The 16702-nt window shown below is 56.4% G+C and overlaps 9 protein-coding genes across 9 annotated transcripts; 4 read left to right on the top strand and 5 right to left on the bottom strand.

Annotated features, from left to right (window-relative positions):
* Window positions 1–353: 353 nt before the first annotated feature.
* Window positions 354–1621, bottom strand: CTAM01_06309 (SET domain-containing protein; the record flags this gene model as incomplete). Its single annotated transcript, XM_060522336.1, has 2 exons — window positions 354–1436; window positions 1502–1621. 2 exons carry the CDS (start codon window positions 1619–1621, stop codon window positions 354–356), a joined length of 1203 nt encoding a protein of 400 aa, XP_060383064.1.
* Window positions 1622–2456: 835 nt separating this feature from the next.
* CTAM01_06308 (coenzyme Q biosynthesis protein Coq4) lies at window positions 2457–3338 on the top strand (the record flags this gene model as incomplete). The annotated part of the gene is made up of 1 exon (XM_060522335.1): window positions 2457–3338. One exon carries the CDS (start codon window positions 2457–2459, stop codon window positions 3336–3338), a length of 882 nt encoding a protein of 293 aa, XP_060383063.1.
* Window positions 3339–3670: 332 nt separating this feature from the next.
* On the bottom strand, window positions 3671–4313 carry CTAM01_06307 (uncharacterized protein; the record flags this gene model as incomplete). The annotated part of the gene is made up of 3 exons (XM_060522334.1): window positions 3671–3953; window positions 4118–4221; window positions 4290–4313. The coding sequence occupies 3 exons, from the start codon at window positions 4311–4313 to the stop codon at window positions 3671–3673; spliced, it is 411 nt and encodes a 136-aa protein (XP_060383062.1).
* A 378-nt stretch (window positions 4314–4691) lies between these two features.
* CTAM01_06306 (uncharacterized protein) lies at window positions 4692–6084 on the bottom strand (the record flags this gene model as incomplete). Its single annotated transcript, XM_060522333.1, has 2 exons — window positions 4692–6021; window positions 6074–6084. The coding sequence occupies 2 exons, from the start codon at window positions 6082–6084 to the stop codon at window positions 4692–4694; spliced, it is 1341 nt and encodes a 446-aa protein (XP_060383061.1).
* A 611-nt stretch (window positions 6085–6695) lies between these two features.
* On the top strand, window positions 6696–7360 carry CTAM01_06305 (Sas10/Utp3/C1D family protein; the record flags this gene model as incomplete). Its single annotated transcript, XM_060522332.1, has 3 exons — window positions 6696–6873; window positions 6939–7105; window positions 7172–7360. The coding sequence occupies 3 exons, from the start codon at window positions 6696–6698 to the stop codon at window positions 7358–7360; spliced, it is 534 nt and encodes a 177-aa protein (XP_060383060.1).
* A 776-nt stretch (window positions 7361–8136) lies between these two features.
* On the top strand, window positions 8137–8771 carry CTAM01_06304 (CHCH domain-containing protein; the record flags this gene model as incomplete). The annotated part of the gene is made up of 2 exons (XM_060522331.1): window positions 8137–8351; window positions 8507–8771. 2 exons carry the CDS (start codon window positions 8137–8139, stop codon window positions 8769–8771), a joined length of 480 nt encoding a protein of 159 aa, XP_060383059.1.
* Window positions 8772–9107: 336 nt separating this feature from the next.
* Window positions 9108–10798, bottom strand: CTAM01_06303 (UBX domain-containing protein; the record flags this gene model as incomplete). Its single annotated transcript, XM_060522330.1, has 4 exons — window positions 9108–9149; window positions 9226–10545; window positions 10607–10659; window positions 10720–10798. 4 exons carry the CDS (start codon window positions 10796–10798, stop codon window positions 9108–9110), a joined length of 1494 nt encoding a protein of 497 aa, XP_060383058.1.
* A 639-nt stretch (window positions 10799–11437) lies between these two features.
* CTAM01_06302 (SURF1 family protein) lies at window positions 11438–12597 on the top strand (the record flags this gene model as incomplete). Its single annotated transcript, XM_060522329.1, has 3 exons — window positions 11438–12212; window positions 12311–12416; window positions 12498–12597. 3 exons carry the CDS (start codon window positions 11438–11440, stop codon window positions 12595–12597), a joined length of 981 nt encoding a protein of 326 aa, XP_060383057.1.
* A 68-nt stretch (window positions 12598–12665) lies between these two features.
* Window positions 12666–14514, bottom strand: CTAM01_06301 (uncharacterized protein; the record flags this gene model as incomplete). Its single annotated transcript, XM_060522328.1, has 3 exons — window positions 12666–12828; window positions 12928–13599; window positions 13664–14514. The coding sequence occupies 3 exons, from the start codon at window positions 14512–14514 to the stop codon at window positions 12666–12668; spliced, it is 1686 nt and encodes a 561-aa protein (XP_060383056.1).
* Window positions 14515–16702: the final 2188 nt, after the last annotated feature.

Genomic DNA, 16702 nt, shown 5'->3' with positions numbered 1-16702 from the left:
ACCGCATCACAGTGTGGGTTCATTCCTTCGACGAGGACTCTCTCATCGACGAAATCTCTTCGCGCTTAACAGAGAGAATCAGTTGATCAAGGCCTCTATTCTTCAGATGAGTGACGGGTATATTGGCTGCGACGTCACGAAGCTCATGGTTGCTACGGATGGATGATAGCAACCACCAAAATGCAAGATGTTTGCTTTGAGTTATTGTATGTGTACTATTAGAATATGGCTGCATGGGAACGATCCCTAGCACCTCGGTTACGGCGTTACAGTTCAGACCTGAAAAGCACAATCTACGACTGCGTTTCGTCATTTCACGCCTCGTTGCTCTTTCCTTTGCAGAAACCGGTAGATTATTGTGTATTGGAGACGTTCAACTTTTCTATCGTGCCGCGTACGAGCAGCTGTATCTGCTTCCAGCGAGCCACTACCATGTCCCGCTGAGACTGCTGACCTTCATCCAGGCCACGCACTGTCTTAATCTTGGACTCAATCTCCTCGTCGTACGCCGACAACATGTCTCGCAGTAACGCATCGACCTCGGGCTGCTCCGCCTCTCCGTCCGCAAACCCATCCACGAACTGCGCCCACCGTCTCGCCGGCAACACGAGCGTCCGCAGCGCCACCTGCGTACGGTAACACACCGTCTCCGCGTCAATGACATAGTTCCCGAGAAACCCCCTCTCCTCCAACCGCCGCCTGTGCGCGGCGCCCAGGCGCGGCAGCAGCACATCGTCGATACAGACCTCATCCCACTCGTTTTCGCCCTGGGCCATGATGAAGCCGTACTCGACGAGGAGGAAATCGTTGCTGTGGCGGCCGTAGCAGATGTGGATCTCCTCGCCGGGGACGTAGGCGCGGTCGGCCTTGATGGTGAAGGAGTGCTTGTCAAAGGCGACGGAGCAGCCGCGGGAGGCGTGGTTGAGGAGGTCGGCGACGGGTTGGAGGACCATGTGGTCGTCGCGGTGGCGTTTTGCGGTTTTGGGCGTGACGTGGTAGAATGTGCGCGAGTTTACGAGGAGCCAGGCGTGGAGGTAGGATTCGTATGTGAGTTTGCCGTCGCTGCCTTCTGGGTACTGGTACTGGTGTTCCTCATCCTGAGGCAGCGGATTTGGGAGAGGGGTGGAGGAGACGAGGGACCAGTGCGAATCGAATTTCTCGCGCTGGGCTTTGAGGAGGGTGAGGGCTTGGGAGGGGAGGAGGGAGGCGAGGGTTGGCGAGGAGGAGGACCAGGTTAGCGGGCAGGAGGAGAGGTCTTTTGGTGTTGGGAAGACGGCGGACCAGGTTTTGAAGGAGGGGGATGCGTCGAGGGCGATGTCTAGGGCCAGGAGGGCGTGGACGTGTGTTTCTTTTGGGAAGGGGCGGTTTAGGGGTTTTGGGATTGTTGCGATTGTTTTTAGGCAGGGGATTTGGACGTCTAGGATTGTGTCGTCTTTCTGGGGTGGTGGTGGTGGTGTTAGTGAGATGAGAGTGTATGATGGTTGTGACATGTGTGGCTTACTTTGAGAGGTGATGTCACGACGATTCCTATGCCTCTCCCTGGGAGGGCACGGGGACCGACGTTCGATACTGTGATTCCTTGGGTTTGGGCCCAGCATAGGAGGTTCTCGATGGCGTCCATTTGGTGTTTTGTTCAGAACTCGAGATTGGATAAGATGGTGGAGGCTGAGGCAAAGGTAGGGGTATTTTAGAAAAGTGATGAAAGCTAATTCAAGTACGACTTGACAACTTCGTAGTCAAATGCAGTCTCTGTGAGAAAAGGTCAAGGTTGATCAAGGAGCAATTACCTCATGAGGTGTAGTCCTTTAGTCTTATACCGGCAGGGTGAGCGATTCTCTCATTCGTGAAACATCGACAGGTTTGAATGAGACTGAGATATGCAAGTCCTGAAGGCCCGGATTTCGAGTATCTCTGCTTCTGGGAGAATTCGGAGTTGCGCTCAAACCTAGATACCTCAGAATAAGACGATAGAAGGTTGGCAGCAGAGTCTTGTTGCTGTGAAAGCGTAAAGTTTGATGGGACGGACGAAGCTTACATGAATTTCACCTTAAAGCTGAAGGGACGAATCAAATGCGCCGGGGTGCGATTCCAACGATCTGGAACAGCAGGCCCTGTCCCACCACCAAAATGCTCACCTAAATCGCTGCCGAACAAATGTACAGCAGCGGGCAGCAATTGCCAATTGGAAAGGTCGGCGCTAGTATCCACCGACTCCCCGATCCGACCTACGGACCCCTAGCTGTCCAAATTCTCGGGGGACCGTCGCCGAGGTGAGGTAATGGAGCTGCCCCGAGCTTCCAAAAAGTGTTCCGGTCATCGAACCACTTTCAACTCCGAACTGACCAAATAGCTCCCGACAGCTCTCAACAGCTCCCTCGTCTACAATCTTCAACCTCCCGACGACATCCAACAGCATGCCACCAACCCAAAGATCATAAACCAAACAAACCAGCAAAATGAAAGCCCTCACAACCCTCCCCGCGGCCCAAACCCGCCGCGCCCTCCCCGCCATCTGCGCCGCCTGCACATCAACAACGCCCTCCTCTTCCTCCTCCACCCCCTCGCGCCGCCCCTTCTCCGTCCTAAACCGCCCACCGCCAAACTACCCAGGCCACGTTCCCCTCACCAAAATCGAGCGCGCCGCCCTCGGCCTCGGCGCAGGCATCTGGTCCCTCCTAAGCCCCTACCGAGCCGACCTCATCGCCGCCGTAGGCGAGACCACCGCGACGCCCTACTTCATCTACCGCCTCCGCGACGCAATGCTGTCCGACCCTACGGGCCGCCGCATCCTCCGCGACAGGCCGCGCATCACATCCACCTCGCTCAACCTCGCCCGCCTGCGCGCCATGCCGGACAACAGCGTCGGGCGCGCCTACGTCGCCTGGCTGGACGCCGAGGGCGTGAGCCCGGACACGAGGCCCGCGGTGCGGTACATTGACGACCCGGAGTGCGCGTACGTGATGCAGCGGTACCGCGAGTGTCACGACTTCTTCCACGCGCTGACGGGTCTGCCTATCGTGCGGGAGGGCGAGGTGGCGCTCAAGGCGTTCGAGTTTGCGAATACGCTGATCCCGATGACGGGGTTCGCGGTCCTGAGTTACGCGACGATGAAGGTCGGGGAGAGAAAGCGGTTTAGGGAGATTTATGGGCCGTGGGCGGTGAAGAATGGGATGAAAGCGAAGGAGGTGATTAACGTCTACTGGGAGGAGCAGCTGGAGAGGGACGTGGATGAGTTGAGGGCCGAGTTGGGGATTGAGAGGCCGCCTAATATGAGGGAGATTCGGAAGAAAGAGAGAGAGGAGAGGAGGAGGGCGCAAGAGGGTTTGAATGGGGTTTGAGAAGGGGGTGTGTATTGTGTGTATTGTGTATAGACACGGGGTTTGTACAGATATTGTGTAGTTTTTGTTTGATTTTTTTTGGTAACCTTAGAGTTTCGGTGGAAATCCCACTCGGACAGAAGCCAATCTGCTACATTTTGCAGTAATGCATTATAAACGCCCTTCAACGCCGGCATGGTATCCCCTCCAGCAGACGTAGGTTCATAGTTTCCGCGCCAGAGGACTCAAAATCGAGGCAGCGAATATCTTCGAGAGACCCCCTACACACTGCGAACAGAACACTCATGCTTAGAATGGACCACCCTTTACCCTGATGACTCTGCAGACTGCACCTACAAATCCAACAAGTCATCATCGTCATCGTCCCACCCCTTACGCCTGCTCACCACGATCTTCTCCTCCTCCTTCGTCCCCGCCACGGCCTCGAGCAACTCCTTGAGCTGCGTCTCGGTGACTTTACTGCGCAGCTGCCCGCTCTGCGCGAGCATAATGAGCCTGTTCTCCACGTCCTGCGCGCGCTGCTCCTTGACGAGGCGGATGCGGCCCAGGCGGTCCGCCGCTTCCGGGTGGAGGATCTGGTTGAGGATCTGCTGGCGGGCTTCTTGTTCTTGTTGTCTGCGGTGGACGCCGGGTTAGCTGATGTCTTTGTCTTTCTTTCTTCGTGGTGGGCGGAGGAAGGAGGGGAGAGAGTGTGTATGGTCGGGATGGTATGGCAGTCGGTCGCGATTGAGGGGATCTAGGTGCCTTGAGAAGGGAGACGAGGGGCAAGGACAACATACTGGCGCTGTTCTTGCTGCTGCTGCTTGTTCGAGCCGCCGCCGCCGCCGGAGCTGCCTGCCGCGCCGCCTTGCGCCTTGAGCTGTTCGAGGCGGGCCTTGCGGATCTGTAGTCGCTTGCGTCAGTCCCCGATGTTCAAGCGCTCTGTCGATAGAAAAGGTATGATTTGCGTACTTGTTCCAGTTCGGAGTCGTCCATGATTGCGGGTATCTAGTCTGCGTATGTTTGCGCGGAGTGGTTTGGTGGAGGTTAGGTTGTTTGGGTCAGAGAAACGCGGGGCTCTTTCTGATCTGCCTGACGTCCAAGTTTTTGGCGGGGTGGGAGCTTGGGGTCTTTTTTTGGGCGCCTTACAAATTTCATGACGACGTCCAGTACTAAATATTAATCATGGAGGCCAGCACAAGAGATCAACTTGTTTTTCATTTTAACATAAGTATTTATGCCAGTCTTCAATAAATGTGATAAGATATTTAAAATGTCTAGATTCTGTGCTCGAATGTAGTCATACAATGCTAAAACCGCCCATCGAGTAAAATACACACAGACGTCCAGTCGTACAGCCGTCGACCGCTTCATTTATCTCCTCGAGGTCAGCTCTAATGGCATATACGACCGGTTCTTCTCCACTTGCGCCTTATGCTTTGCCTTGACCATGCCCACAACCATCTCGTTCGCCGGCAGCTTCACGCCCAGCCTACGGCCCCTCTCAATAAAGAAGCCGTTCAAATAGTCAATATCCGTCAACATGCCCCGCTGGATCTGCAACGCCATCTTGCTCGGCGCGGACCCCTTCCCTCTAAGCTTCCCCATAATCTCCTTGCGCATGCCCTCCCCCCGCAGGACGCTCTGCAGCTCGGGCGAATTCTTGACCTCGGGCATGCGCGCAACCACGTCGGCGATCTCGTTCAGGAGCTGATTGATGAGCTTATTGGCCGTCGGGTTGTAGATGAGCTCATTGTAGCGGTAGTCCAGCATGACGCAAATAGGGTCGCAGACGGCCGAGAACATGAGCGACGGGATCTTGACGTTCATCCAACTGTCGAGGGCCAGACCTTTCGCCTTAAGGAGGTCCGACGACGCAAACTGCTTCATCATCCCTTGTGTCCGCAGCCAGCTATCTGTCGAGAGGTGCTTAGACTTTTTGGGGCCGTAGTAGGGCCGCACACCAGCGAGCGCCGTCTCGTATTTGGGCGTCATCACCTTGACAGACTTTGCCTTTCGATCAAATGCCAGGGAGTGCGTCATGTGTCCGAGCATAATCGACGGGCGCTTATCTTTCTCCGGAAAGACTCGGTTCGTGGCCGCCTCCGCGACGCCGAGGCCGTCTTGAACATAGCAGACGGCCGTCCGGTCGTCGATCCGGTGCTTAACCTTTTCGAGCAGCTTAATGCTCTCGCTCGGTCTCCCGGCCACAACGAGGTTGCTGATATGTGTGTCGTCCTTCTCTACTTCTGGCGACGTCTCTAATGCGGCATTCGGTTCGATCCAGCCTTTTGAATTCTTCCTGGTGCCTAGGTTTCCGGCAATGCCCCGATATGGTGTGTTGGCCGGTATGTCTAGCGTCTTCACTGAGTCGTAAATGCCGTGCAGAGCGTGTGACAGAAATAGCGATCGCTCGTCGTTTCCGAGAACGTGAACCGTACGCGAGGAAGGTGGCGGCGTCGAGTTGTGACCCATCATGACGGCCGGCACATAGAATCGTGACGTTGAATCCGCCCTGAAGATGGCGTATAGCTCCTTTTCGTTTTGCTCGGGTTGTAGACCCAGTACTTTATTGAATTTTTGCTTCGTCTGGCCCGGCACACCCAGAGTTGTGCCTCCAGGAACCGTAGCTGCCATCTCTTTAGGTGCCACCCTTCCAGGGGCGATGCCCTGCGGCGGCGCTGCTCCCGTCCCAAGACCGAGTCTGTTATCGATCGACACACATCTAATGGCTCCCCGGCCCGTGGAGGCGCTACCGGTCCTCCATATCGTATGTGTGTTGGGTATCCGCGCGGAGAGCCGCGGTCTCGGGAGGCTTGCCAGAGTGCCTGCCACGATGAAGGCTTCGAGGGTTCGGCGCAAATCACTGCGCAATGCTCATTAAGGGGAGGGTTGAGGCGCGGTCTCAAGCGGTTATAGCTGTAACGACTCGATAATAGTGTAGTACGTCGTCGGAATTGTTGGGGATGGTTTTCGGGTATTACAGGCGTTCTTTTTCGTGGTTAATGAGCGTGTGGCCTTGTCTTTGTCGCAAGAAGGAGGCGTTGAGATGCGTGTGGATGACGGGGACACTCGTTAGATTCTCTCTCAAAATTTGGCGCGTGGTAGGTGGTAGCCGTAGAATCCCGGCCGGCAGGAACCCGACCCACCGAGCTCGCGGCGATCCCTGCGCCTCGTTAAATGCATGCAAATCCTTCAACGCTCGGATTTCTGAATTTTCAACGACCAGTCTCATCGATGAGAAGGAGCTAGCAACGGGCACTCACTTACATCCATCGCACCCATCACAATTGTTGCTTTTCACCAAGAACGACGTCCATTGTCCACATCAGGCTTATCAATTTTCATTTTTCCGCAACTACATCGACATCAACCGTCATGGCGCTCAAGGACATGACCTCCGACCTGAAGAAGCTCGATTCTCACATCGACTCTCTTGAGGATGCACTCAAGCCCCTGATTGACAACCTTCCCGAGATGGCCAACGAGCTTCCCCTGCTCGACAAGGCCAAGATGTACGCTCTTACTGCCTACGCCATTGAGACTCTTCTCTTCTGTGAGTACCTTTATACAGCAAACATATATCCTTCTCGTTGTCCCCCTGACTAACCATGATAACAGCATCACTCCGTCTTCAAGGTGTCGACGCCAAGGACCATCAGGTCATGACAGAACTGAAGCGCGTGCAACAGTACTTTGGAAAGATCAAGGGTGCAGAGGAGACACCCGCGCAGCGCACAACGACGGTCAACACGGAAGCCGCGACGCGCATTCTGAAAGCGGACCTTGTAAGTCGCATTTGCGGGGGGAAGAAGGTCCGGACCTGAGCAAGCAAAACTGACCAACCGCCATAGGGAAGCAACGACCAGACGCTGAAGAAGAGGCTGGAGGAGAAGCTGGCCGAGGAGCGCGCCAAGGCGCTGCTCAACTCGATGCAGAAGACCAAGAGGCCGGCTCCCGAGTCGCCGTCCGCCAGCTCCTCTGGCCCGGAGAAGAAGCAGAGGAACTCAAGAAGTAAGAGCTCCAACAAGAACAAGTCTTGAGAGCGGACTTCCGTGAAGACCTTGATGAGCGTCCACCATGCCGCCTACAAAAAAGATTTTCGTTTGGCTGTCACAGGACATGAAGGAAGAATCGCCGAAACAGTTAGACGCTTTCGAGCCACGAGAGATGCTGCAAGTTTGAGGTGCGCATGGCTGTCTGACACCATGTTAGGCACATTAAGATCACAGCCGACCTTACTGCACCCTGACACGGAAGTAGGTCGACATTGGCCAGAGATTACCCTCATGGACTGGAGTGGCAGTGTTATTTTGCACACTGGGAAAAGGATACCCCCGAGATAGATATGAATACCGAGTAATGAACAAAGACTTTTCAATCCCTCGTCAATATTGTCTACGTTGAATTCGCCTTTAGAAGTAGACCACAACATCGCCACTCTAACTACTTCACACGCCCCCTTTACTACATATATCTTATCCTCCGCGACGCCCCAGCAAAATATCCACCTAACCAGAAAAGGACCCTTTCCCCATTCCTGACCACGACCAAATTCGCCCTCCCCTGATTGGCCACACCTCGCGACCCATCCCCGGCCCGCCGAGCTTTGCAACTCACGCCGAAAGGCACTCTACAGCTTTTGTTACCTTAACCCCGGGGCGCATAACTTCTGCCGACTTCCCTCCCCATCCACCCGGCATTTCTGCTCTCTTCAAAACACCACCCGCTCCTTCACCTCACGAAGTCACGATCAACGCTACCAACCACACCACCTCATCTCACCCGAGTCCTCTACATACACACAAACCCTACCAAGATGCCTCGCCAACGCTCCGCCGGCCGCCCCAGCGCCCCCTCGCGCCCTACCGTCTCGGCCGCGAAGCCCGCTCCCACCCAGACTCGCCCGGCAACGACCATGGCCGCTCCCCCCCAACAGCACGCCGCTCCCCCGGCCGCGGCACCCGCTGCTCCCGCCGCCGCTGCGCCCTCCCAGGGCCCCGGCCTCTTTGGCCAGATGGCTAGCACCGCTGCGTACGTACCCCATCCTACAAAAGACCTACACCCGCAGGAGGAGACATCTAGACTTCCCCTAGCTCAAGGAACTCTCCGCCTTCCTCGACAATCATCCCTTCAAAAGAGAAATCTCAAGAAAGGACCAGAAGCTAACGTGATTGTTCTCTCAACAGCGGCGTCGCAATCGGCTCCTCCATCGGCCACGCCATCGGCGGCATGTTCGGCGGCGGCTCCTCCGCGCCCGCCGAGGCCGCGCCCCAGAACAACTCCCCCGTCGCCTCGGGCGAGTCCTCGACCACCCAGCAGTGGGGCAACAACTGCGCCGGCGCCACCCAGCAGTTCACAAAGTGCATGGACGAGCACGGCGGCAACATGCAGATCTGCAACTGGTACCTCGAGCAGCTCAAGGCCTGCCAGGCTGCTGCCAGCCAGTACTAGACGCCCCTTTTCTCCGTCTGAGAAGGGCGTCGTCGCGGCGTGTTGAAGAGCCACCTCTGACTGAACGATCAGTAGGGGTGGTGTTATATGTAACTTAATAGTCAAAAACGGGAAAACGGGAAAGCAAAACAAAAGAAACAAAACTTGGGGCATGGAGCTTTCATGGGATTCAAACGGCATTTTTGCATTGGCGGAAGCATTGAAAGATGGGCCATTGAGGAAGAACTACATCTCCCGACGGTGTACAATACATGACATTCCCACTCGTTAAACCACCTTTGCGCTTCATCTCATGCGTTGTGATGTTGAACATGGTTGCAATACAGCCCGGCCCCCTTACTCGTCCTTCTTCTCATCCGGCCGCGGTTCAAAGTTGAGCTATCATATATCAGCATTAACACCTCAAACATCATCCCCCGCCCCTCTTCCAGGGAAAGACAGAAAAGAAACTTACCGAATTGCCATTGTAAAGCTGATGATCACCCCTCCGATCGTCGGGATTCGCAAACTGCGAAAACTTGCCCTTCCTCTGCTCCCTCACCGTAACCGGCTCCGCACCCTGCTCCTCAGCCGCTGCCCGCCTCGCACCCAGCCCAGAAAACACACCAGAGACCAGCCCCCAAAGCCACTGCAGCAAAGTCAACGGCAGCAACAGAAACGTCACAGCCATCTCCCCAAACGACGAACCCCCCGCATACGCACCAACATGCGCGCCAACAGGCGCCAGCACGAGCGTCGATGACGGCGACAGCCCCAGCTCCGCGAGGCTCTTACCCTCCTCCGTGTCGTCGATAAGCCTGCTCGGCCGCGGCGCAAGCACAACCTTGAACCGGAACGGCTCCCCGCCGTTCCCGCTACCCGTAAGCTCGCTCTCAACCCACTTGCGCACCTCCCCGCCAAGCGTCTTCCCGCTAGGAAACCGCGACCGGATCGTCGACCCGTCCAGAAGCCGGACCTGCAGCGCCGTCATCCCGCTCGCAGCCGAGCTCGACGGCGCAAGCGAACTCGACTCAGACCTCGTCAGCGCGGCCGCGACCTCCCCCAACTTAGGCGACGCAGCCTGGGTCCTAAGTGCAGCGCGCTCCGCGGCTTTCGCCCTCCTCTCGGCGCGGTCGTCCTCAATCTTCCTCAGGATGCGCGCCTTTTCGTCGGCCGCCTCCTGGCGCGCTTTCTTCAGGGCTTCCTTGTGGTTGCGCGTCTGCTCCGCCTGCTTGGAGTTGTCCGTCTCCGCCTTCTCCGCCGCCGCCGCGCGGGCTGCTTTTGCCTTCTTTTCGGACTCGAGGCGCTGTGCTTCCAGGCGGGCGCCGCGCTCTGCGAGAACGGCGCGGAGGGTGGCGGCGTTGTCCTCCTCTTGGGTTGGGGTGGCGGGGCCGCGCGGGCTGGAGGAGGAGGTGCCGGGCCGCGCGGGTTGCTGGTCCGTGGTGACGGGGCCGGCTACGGCGGCGCGGAGAGGGTTGTACGGGGTCTCGTCGTAGAGGTCGTCGGTGGATTGGGCGACCGGTGCGGGAGCTGAGACTGGTGCTGGAGTGGCTGCCGCGGGCTGAGCTGCTGCGGCTGGTGATTGGCCCTGAGCGCCGCGGAATGCGGTTGTGATGCGCCTGACGAACTCATCCTTGCTGGTGCCGGCCACGATGTACTCCTTGAGGTCGCCATTCTTGATCACGACGACGGTAGGTGTGTTGGGCAGAGGAAAGATGGCGGCCAGGTAGCCCGCCTCTTCCGATCCCTTCTTCAGGCGCAGCGCGACGGCTTCGTCTTGAAGTAGAGTCGCAATCTGGTCCAGTCATTAGCCCCTGCGGCGAGGTGTCTTCATCGTGGGAAGCTCAAACACGTACCGAGCTCTCTGTCAGATACTCATCCTCCCAAGTCTGGCTCTCGGCTTCCTCATCTACGTCTCATCAGTAAAAGGTCTTATGGCATGCGCATGAGCTGTGAGATGTGAGCTTACCTGTGACAAAGCAAAAGACGCATTTGCTCTGCTGAAGTGCAGTGGCAATACCCTCTTGCAGACCTCCCGTGAAGAACATGATGATGATGTTGATGAGGATATATGTAAGTCTCTAACAATCTCTCTCTGGGTTGAGTCTAGAAAGCCTGTAAGTTTAGGGTTGAGTGTTGCCCTGAGAAGAAGAGGGATACGGACGCTGTGGAGCTCAATCTTGGACGATGCTGAACCTAGATTTGAGATTAACCACCAAAGCTTTCAAGATGTCAATTATAGCCTATTCTCGATTTTTCCACGGCCGCTCTTCGTTTCGATATTGAGCGATATTGCCTTGTCGTCTGATGAATATCCAGGAGCTCAAAGATGACGAAGGAACAAGTGTCGTCCGTGTAGCTGCGAACGGCGCCAGGGGACCTTGCCTTAGTCCAATGTATCCCTCTCTTCCGGGGGCGGACAGCGAGCCACCCTATTGGCGTCACCCCCACCTTTTCCACGCCACTCCACACTGAGGTACGTCCTGTTGCTTCTGCAGCTTTTGGAGCTCCCAGCTCATGCGCTTTGCATTTCTCGCTGCTCAGGTACCCTAGAACGGGCCGGTCGGACCCCAAAAAACCGAAATATCCTGACCTCATCATCCGTGCCGGCAAGCTCTCACTTGAGAAGGCCTCCCACCCGCATCACCACCGGGGGAACCACCAATCAACCAGCCCCGAACCTCGCAATGCCGCCTCCTTTACCACGAGCGCTCTTCCGGGCCCCAGGCCCCGCGGCGCAAACCTGCCTACGCTCAATCGCCCGTCCAAGAACATTCCCTTCAGCGCAATCATCACCATCATCACCACGCGCACCAACAACCCGTAAATTCCACACCACTTCCCGCGCCCGCGCCTCCGAACCAGCCCCCGACTTCCACTCCATAGTCGACAACCCCCCCGAACTCGTCCGCGCAGGAAACCGCCACGGCCCAGGCCTCATCATCCTCGCCCTGATCCCCATCACAGCCTTCGCCCTCGGCACATGGCAAGTCCAGCGCCTCGGCTGGAAGACGGACCTCATCGCCAAATTCGAAGACCGTCTCGTCCGCGACCCCCTTCCGCTCCCGCCCAAGATCGACCCGGATGCCGTGGCCGATTTCGACTACCGCCGCGTCTACGCCACGGGCCACTTCCGCCACGATAAGGAGATGCTCATCGGCCCGCGCATGTGGGAGGGCGAGCAGGGGTATATGGTCGTGACGCCGCTCGAGAGGGAGGGGGAGGGCACGACGGTGCTGGTGAATCGCGGGTGGATCAGCAAGGAGATGGCGGATCAGCGGCGGAGGCCTGGCGCGCTGCCCAGGGGGGAGGTCACGGTTGAGGGGTTGCTGCGGGAGCCGTGGAAGAAGAACATGTTCACGCCTGAGAATAGACCTGATCGCTGGGAGTTTTTCTTTCCTGATGTGCACCAGATGGCGCAGCTGACGGGGAGTCAGCCTGTTTGGATTGAGGCTACCATAGGTATGTTGTGGCCTATTTCTTTGTTTCCCTGGAATCTGAGCTGCCTTCTTGGGGGCTTGCCCTACAAGATACAAAGCTCATACTGACTTTCTTCATAGAGCACGAGTTCTTCCGCATCGTGGACCTCAAGTCTAAGGGTATCCCTATTGGCAGAGCCGCGGAGGTGAATCTGCGGAACAACCATGCCCAGTACATCTTCACATGGTAAGTCCGACCAATCCCTGCTTCGTATATCATTCATCCCTCCGTGACGCCTCTACCACGGTCGGTACTAACATCCGACAGGTACGGTCTCGCATTCGCCACCTCAATCATGTTGTGGATGGTCGTAAAGAAACCCCCAACCGACACCGCGCGAAAGGTGCGCATGAATAAGCACTGGTAAGGATTTGATCGGTTTTCCCTCATTGGAGGGACCAACATCGCAGTCGTAGTGGGAGCAAGTCGACCTCTTCAAGTCACTTCCTCCTGTCCGCCGTCGGTCACGCGACGGCGCTTCTTCCTCGGCTCCGCCGGTGGCAGCGGCTTGGGCATCCTCAACTCCTGCAACAGCTCTCGGGGCAGGTGTCTGTGTGCCAGTGAAAAGGGGGTCGTCGTCGAGCTAGTCTGGCGCTGTCTGTAAGGATATTAGACACCATTGTATTTGTACCAAAAGAACAAAAAGCTTGTGGATATAAAAAGGGAAACCCCCTTGCCCTCAAAAGACTGTCGATACCCCTGAATTGGAGCCTGCAAAGTTCGAATAGCGAGAACTTCAAAACCAGAAAAGACATACCGTCGCATGAGAGTGAGCATATCACTCTCATCAATAGTCTTGCGCTTGGCATGCTTCGCGTACGCAGACAAATCGTCGCCCAGCTGCTCAAAGAACCAGTCCGACGCCCTCTGAATCTCGGCCAGCGTGTCCGGGCTAATCTTGGTCTTGCCGATGCCGCTCGACTTGGCAAATGTGTTGGCCAGCCGCTTCACCACAGCGGGCGGCAGAGACGGGTACTCCACGTTGTACTTCGACAACTTTACGCCGCGCTTCGTCTTGCGCGGCCTCTGCTCTTGCTCCTGCTGCGCGGCGCTTACCTCCGTCTGTCCGTCCAGGTCTCCTTGAGTCGCTTCGGTGGGTTCGATGGGCGTCGAGCTGCGCATGTCGTAGTACGAGTTGCCGAAACCCAGGTCCTCGTCCAGCGGGACCGCTGGCTCGTCGTCTACCGGCGCAATGTTAAGCGACGGCTGGTCATCTGTGATTTCGGGCAGCGGTCGTGCCGGCGAGCTCTGCCCGTCCACCGCCATCATGAATGTCGTCTGGTTATCCGCGTCAACAGGCACCTCGAACCCGAAATCGCTGTCCCGCGCTGAAGCCAAAGTCTGCCGCCTCAAGTCTTCCTCCTCAACTCTGTTGTTCCCACTCCGTCAGTAATGAACCCTCGCCACCGCTAAGATATAGCCGCAAGACTCACCTGTCCAACGTACCCTCCGGCTCCCTCCCCTCCTCGTCCAACGCCCCAACCTCAAACGCAGGAAAGAACCCTTCCCCGCGATCATCATCGTCGTCGTCGAGACCCCCGTAATTCCTAAACTCGCTCAACCTCGCGCTCCCCAACGAGATGCGCGACGGCTGATCCACATACGCCCGCCGCGGGAACTCAATTGTCGCATTCTCATCAATCTGCGACAACTCAGGCGCAACAAGCTCGTCCTCGTCGTCGTCCTCAACGTCGAGCGGTAACGACAACCGCGGCCTATCGATCGGAAGCTCGTCATCGTCGTCGTCATCGTACACCGTGCCCCTCCGATTCACCGTCCGTATCGGCAAACTCGCGCTCGGCCCCGTTGCTCTCGATCCGACATCGCTGGGCGACGAGGACGATGAGATGGGCTGCGTGGTATGCTTCACCACGCGACTCAACCCGCGCAGGACATCGTGCAGCGACTCCCTCCGCGGCCGGAAGCTCTCGCGGCGTTTGTTCCCGCCGGGCGTCAGCGCGGCGGCGCGACGCTGGTCGATTGTGCGGTATGCTGCGCGGGCGTGGGGCGTCGCGGCGAGGGAGCGGCGGCCCGAGGCGGAGAGGCCTCGGTAGCCGCCGGCTGAGCTGCGTAGGGAGGAGCGTAGCGGGTTGTTGCTGTTGTTGTTGGAGGGCGTGCGTGGGAGGAGGGAGGCGCGGCTGGAGGGGGGGTCGAGGCTGAGAGTGCGGCGGTTCGGGGTTACGGTGTCGAGGGCGGAAGAGAAGAGGGGGTCGTCGTCTTCTGCGCCGGCGGCTGCTGCGAGGCGCGGGTTGAGGGGGGTTGTGAATGTTGGTGAGGAGGACATCGTGCGGGTTTGGCTTGCGACGGGGTCGCCGTGCGCCGGTGTGGTTGTGGTGTTTGTGCTCTCGGAAAGCTCAGGGTGTTGGTATGGATCTGAGTTGGGAGGACGTGATGATGGTTGGGACGTGATCGTCCTGTCGCGAGACAATCAGGTCGCCGGACGGGCTTGCAGTGTGCCGACGTTAATCTGTCGCAAAAGCGATCGGAAGTGACAACGGGTGGTGTGGAGTTTGTCGACGGTGATATGAGGTGGGCGCGGCGTCAAGGTGCCCCCCACTGTCTCGGAACTTTACCTTGGGAAGACGCGATTCTCGACGCGCCTACTGAGGTGCGGCGGATGTCATCAAAAAGGCAGATTGGCGCACAGACCATTTGAGATATCCGGTATATCGGCCCCACTTCGCCGGTTCTTCAACGGGACACGGGGGTTCCCACAGCTACACCGTCCACAGGAAAGACGGCCAAAAATTAACCTCATCGACGAGTCCTGCCACTTGAGGATTTCAAAAACGAGCATTGATTCTCGCAGGTCATGTCCACACGAGTGTTGACTTTTGGTCTCCTATATAAGGCAATTCCATCCCTAAGAGCCCATGATCTCCACGGCGCCTGAATCCGCGGCGTATGCCATTTCCTTCTTCTTTGTCTTGACGGCTTTGTAAGAATTGACTTACATGGGGAATCCTGCCTCGGCCCTCGCCGTGGGACTGATTAATAAGAGCTGCAACACCGTCATGCTCACTGTTGTGTCTCGCAGAGTCTCACCAATACTGAAAGGTTGAATATCATACTCGATGGTCCCCTTGATTGGCAACAGGGTTCTTGGTCTCCTCCCGGCCTTGCCCTCAGCCGAGGTCCGATCGTTATGATTGTATGCATTCCTGAGGGACGCTTGTCTGCCTGACATTTGTCTCTGCTTTCCTCTGGAGCCTTCAGTGTGGCCGTCCTCACCAGGGCCTTCTCTCGTGGTGTCCCTAGCAAGGCATCCACCGAGCAACGACCTTGAGCAGCAACTTTCGCTTCTCAGATCTTCTAATATAAGATGGTTTCGCGGGTGTCTGTTCCATGAGCAGAGCCCGCATTCAATTATCTCACCTCGGACAATTCATAGTTCTCTCCTTCCTCTCCTCAGCTTCTCTGTTACTTGTAGCTTCCTCGATGAATAATCTCGGGATAAGTCTATCAATACGCTCCCTTCTTGAAACAGTGACCGCCCTTTTTTTCATTCAAGAAAAGCTTAGACTAGCGCCCATCACCACTGGGATACCGAGTTGCAATGGCGGCGGGAGCTAGAGTCAGAGCCTGGAACTATTTCCCTCCTTGTAAAATCGACACTAGGTACAACATGACACCATAGCAAAGTGTTTATCCACATCAAGGCACTTGCTTGGGTAGGAATTAAGATTTTTTATTAACAAAGGATGGAGATGGTATATAGAAGTCATTGAATATGAGACGTTTGTACCAGGGACGTTATGTGACGACAAATCTCTATATAGAGTCAATACTTTGGGCATCATTTCCTAATATCTCATAACAAGATAAGTACCAGCTCACGCCCTTTATCAACCCCAACCAACGTTCTTAAATTACCACTAGTCATAGCTCAAATATTCATCCAAGAATATACTCACAAAAGTGCGAGGCATTATTTGAATGCTATTATGACCTCCGTGATCAGCATATGTCGTACAGGCTCACGAACGCGTAGGAGAGCTTTCATTCATCCCCACCAAACGTATTTCTTTCTTCCTTTTGCCTGCGAACGGTAAGATCTGGGAATCCAAACCAGCGACAGTTGTCTTACCTTCGGACCACGAGTACAGATGACCCTTCCATTCCTAGTGTAGAAGCATCGGCGGGCTTGGTCATATACGCCCTCGCCTATGCTCTGGTAACCAGGGTTGCTTCGCTGCAAGGAAGCATCTGCTCCCAAGGACCTAATCGATGTTTCGATGAAGTGCTGCCTTATGTATCTTAGAGAGTCTGAGTGCAGGGCCTGCTTTACCTGTTCAACCCTCACATGCTATCTGCGGATCATTGCGGGAGCCTTCAATCTCGATTGTCATTGAGGCAGAATACTGAGGTCGATGATCGTCCTTTGGCAGTCCAGGGTCTGCTCGAACTAGGCCTTCCAAATCCCGACTGGTGTCTGGATAATGCTCACCCGCTCTATCACGGAACTTCCGACC

This window comes from Colletotrichum tamarilloi, assembly GCF_030869305.1.
Source record: "Colletotrichum tamarilloi strain Tom-12 chromosome Unknown Scaffold_17.1, whole genome shotgun sequence".
Lineage (NCBI taxonomy): Eukaryota > Fungi > Ascomycota > Sordariomycetes > Glomerellales > Glomerellaceae > Colletotrichum > Colletotrichum tamarilloi.
The sequence above is the reverse complement of the archived record's forward strand: the minus strand, read 5'-3'. Positions and strand labels throughout refer to the sequence as shown.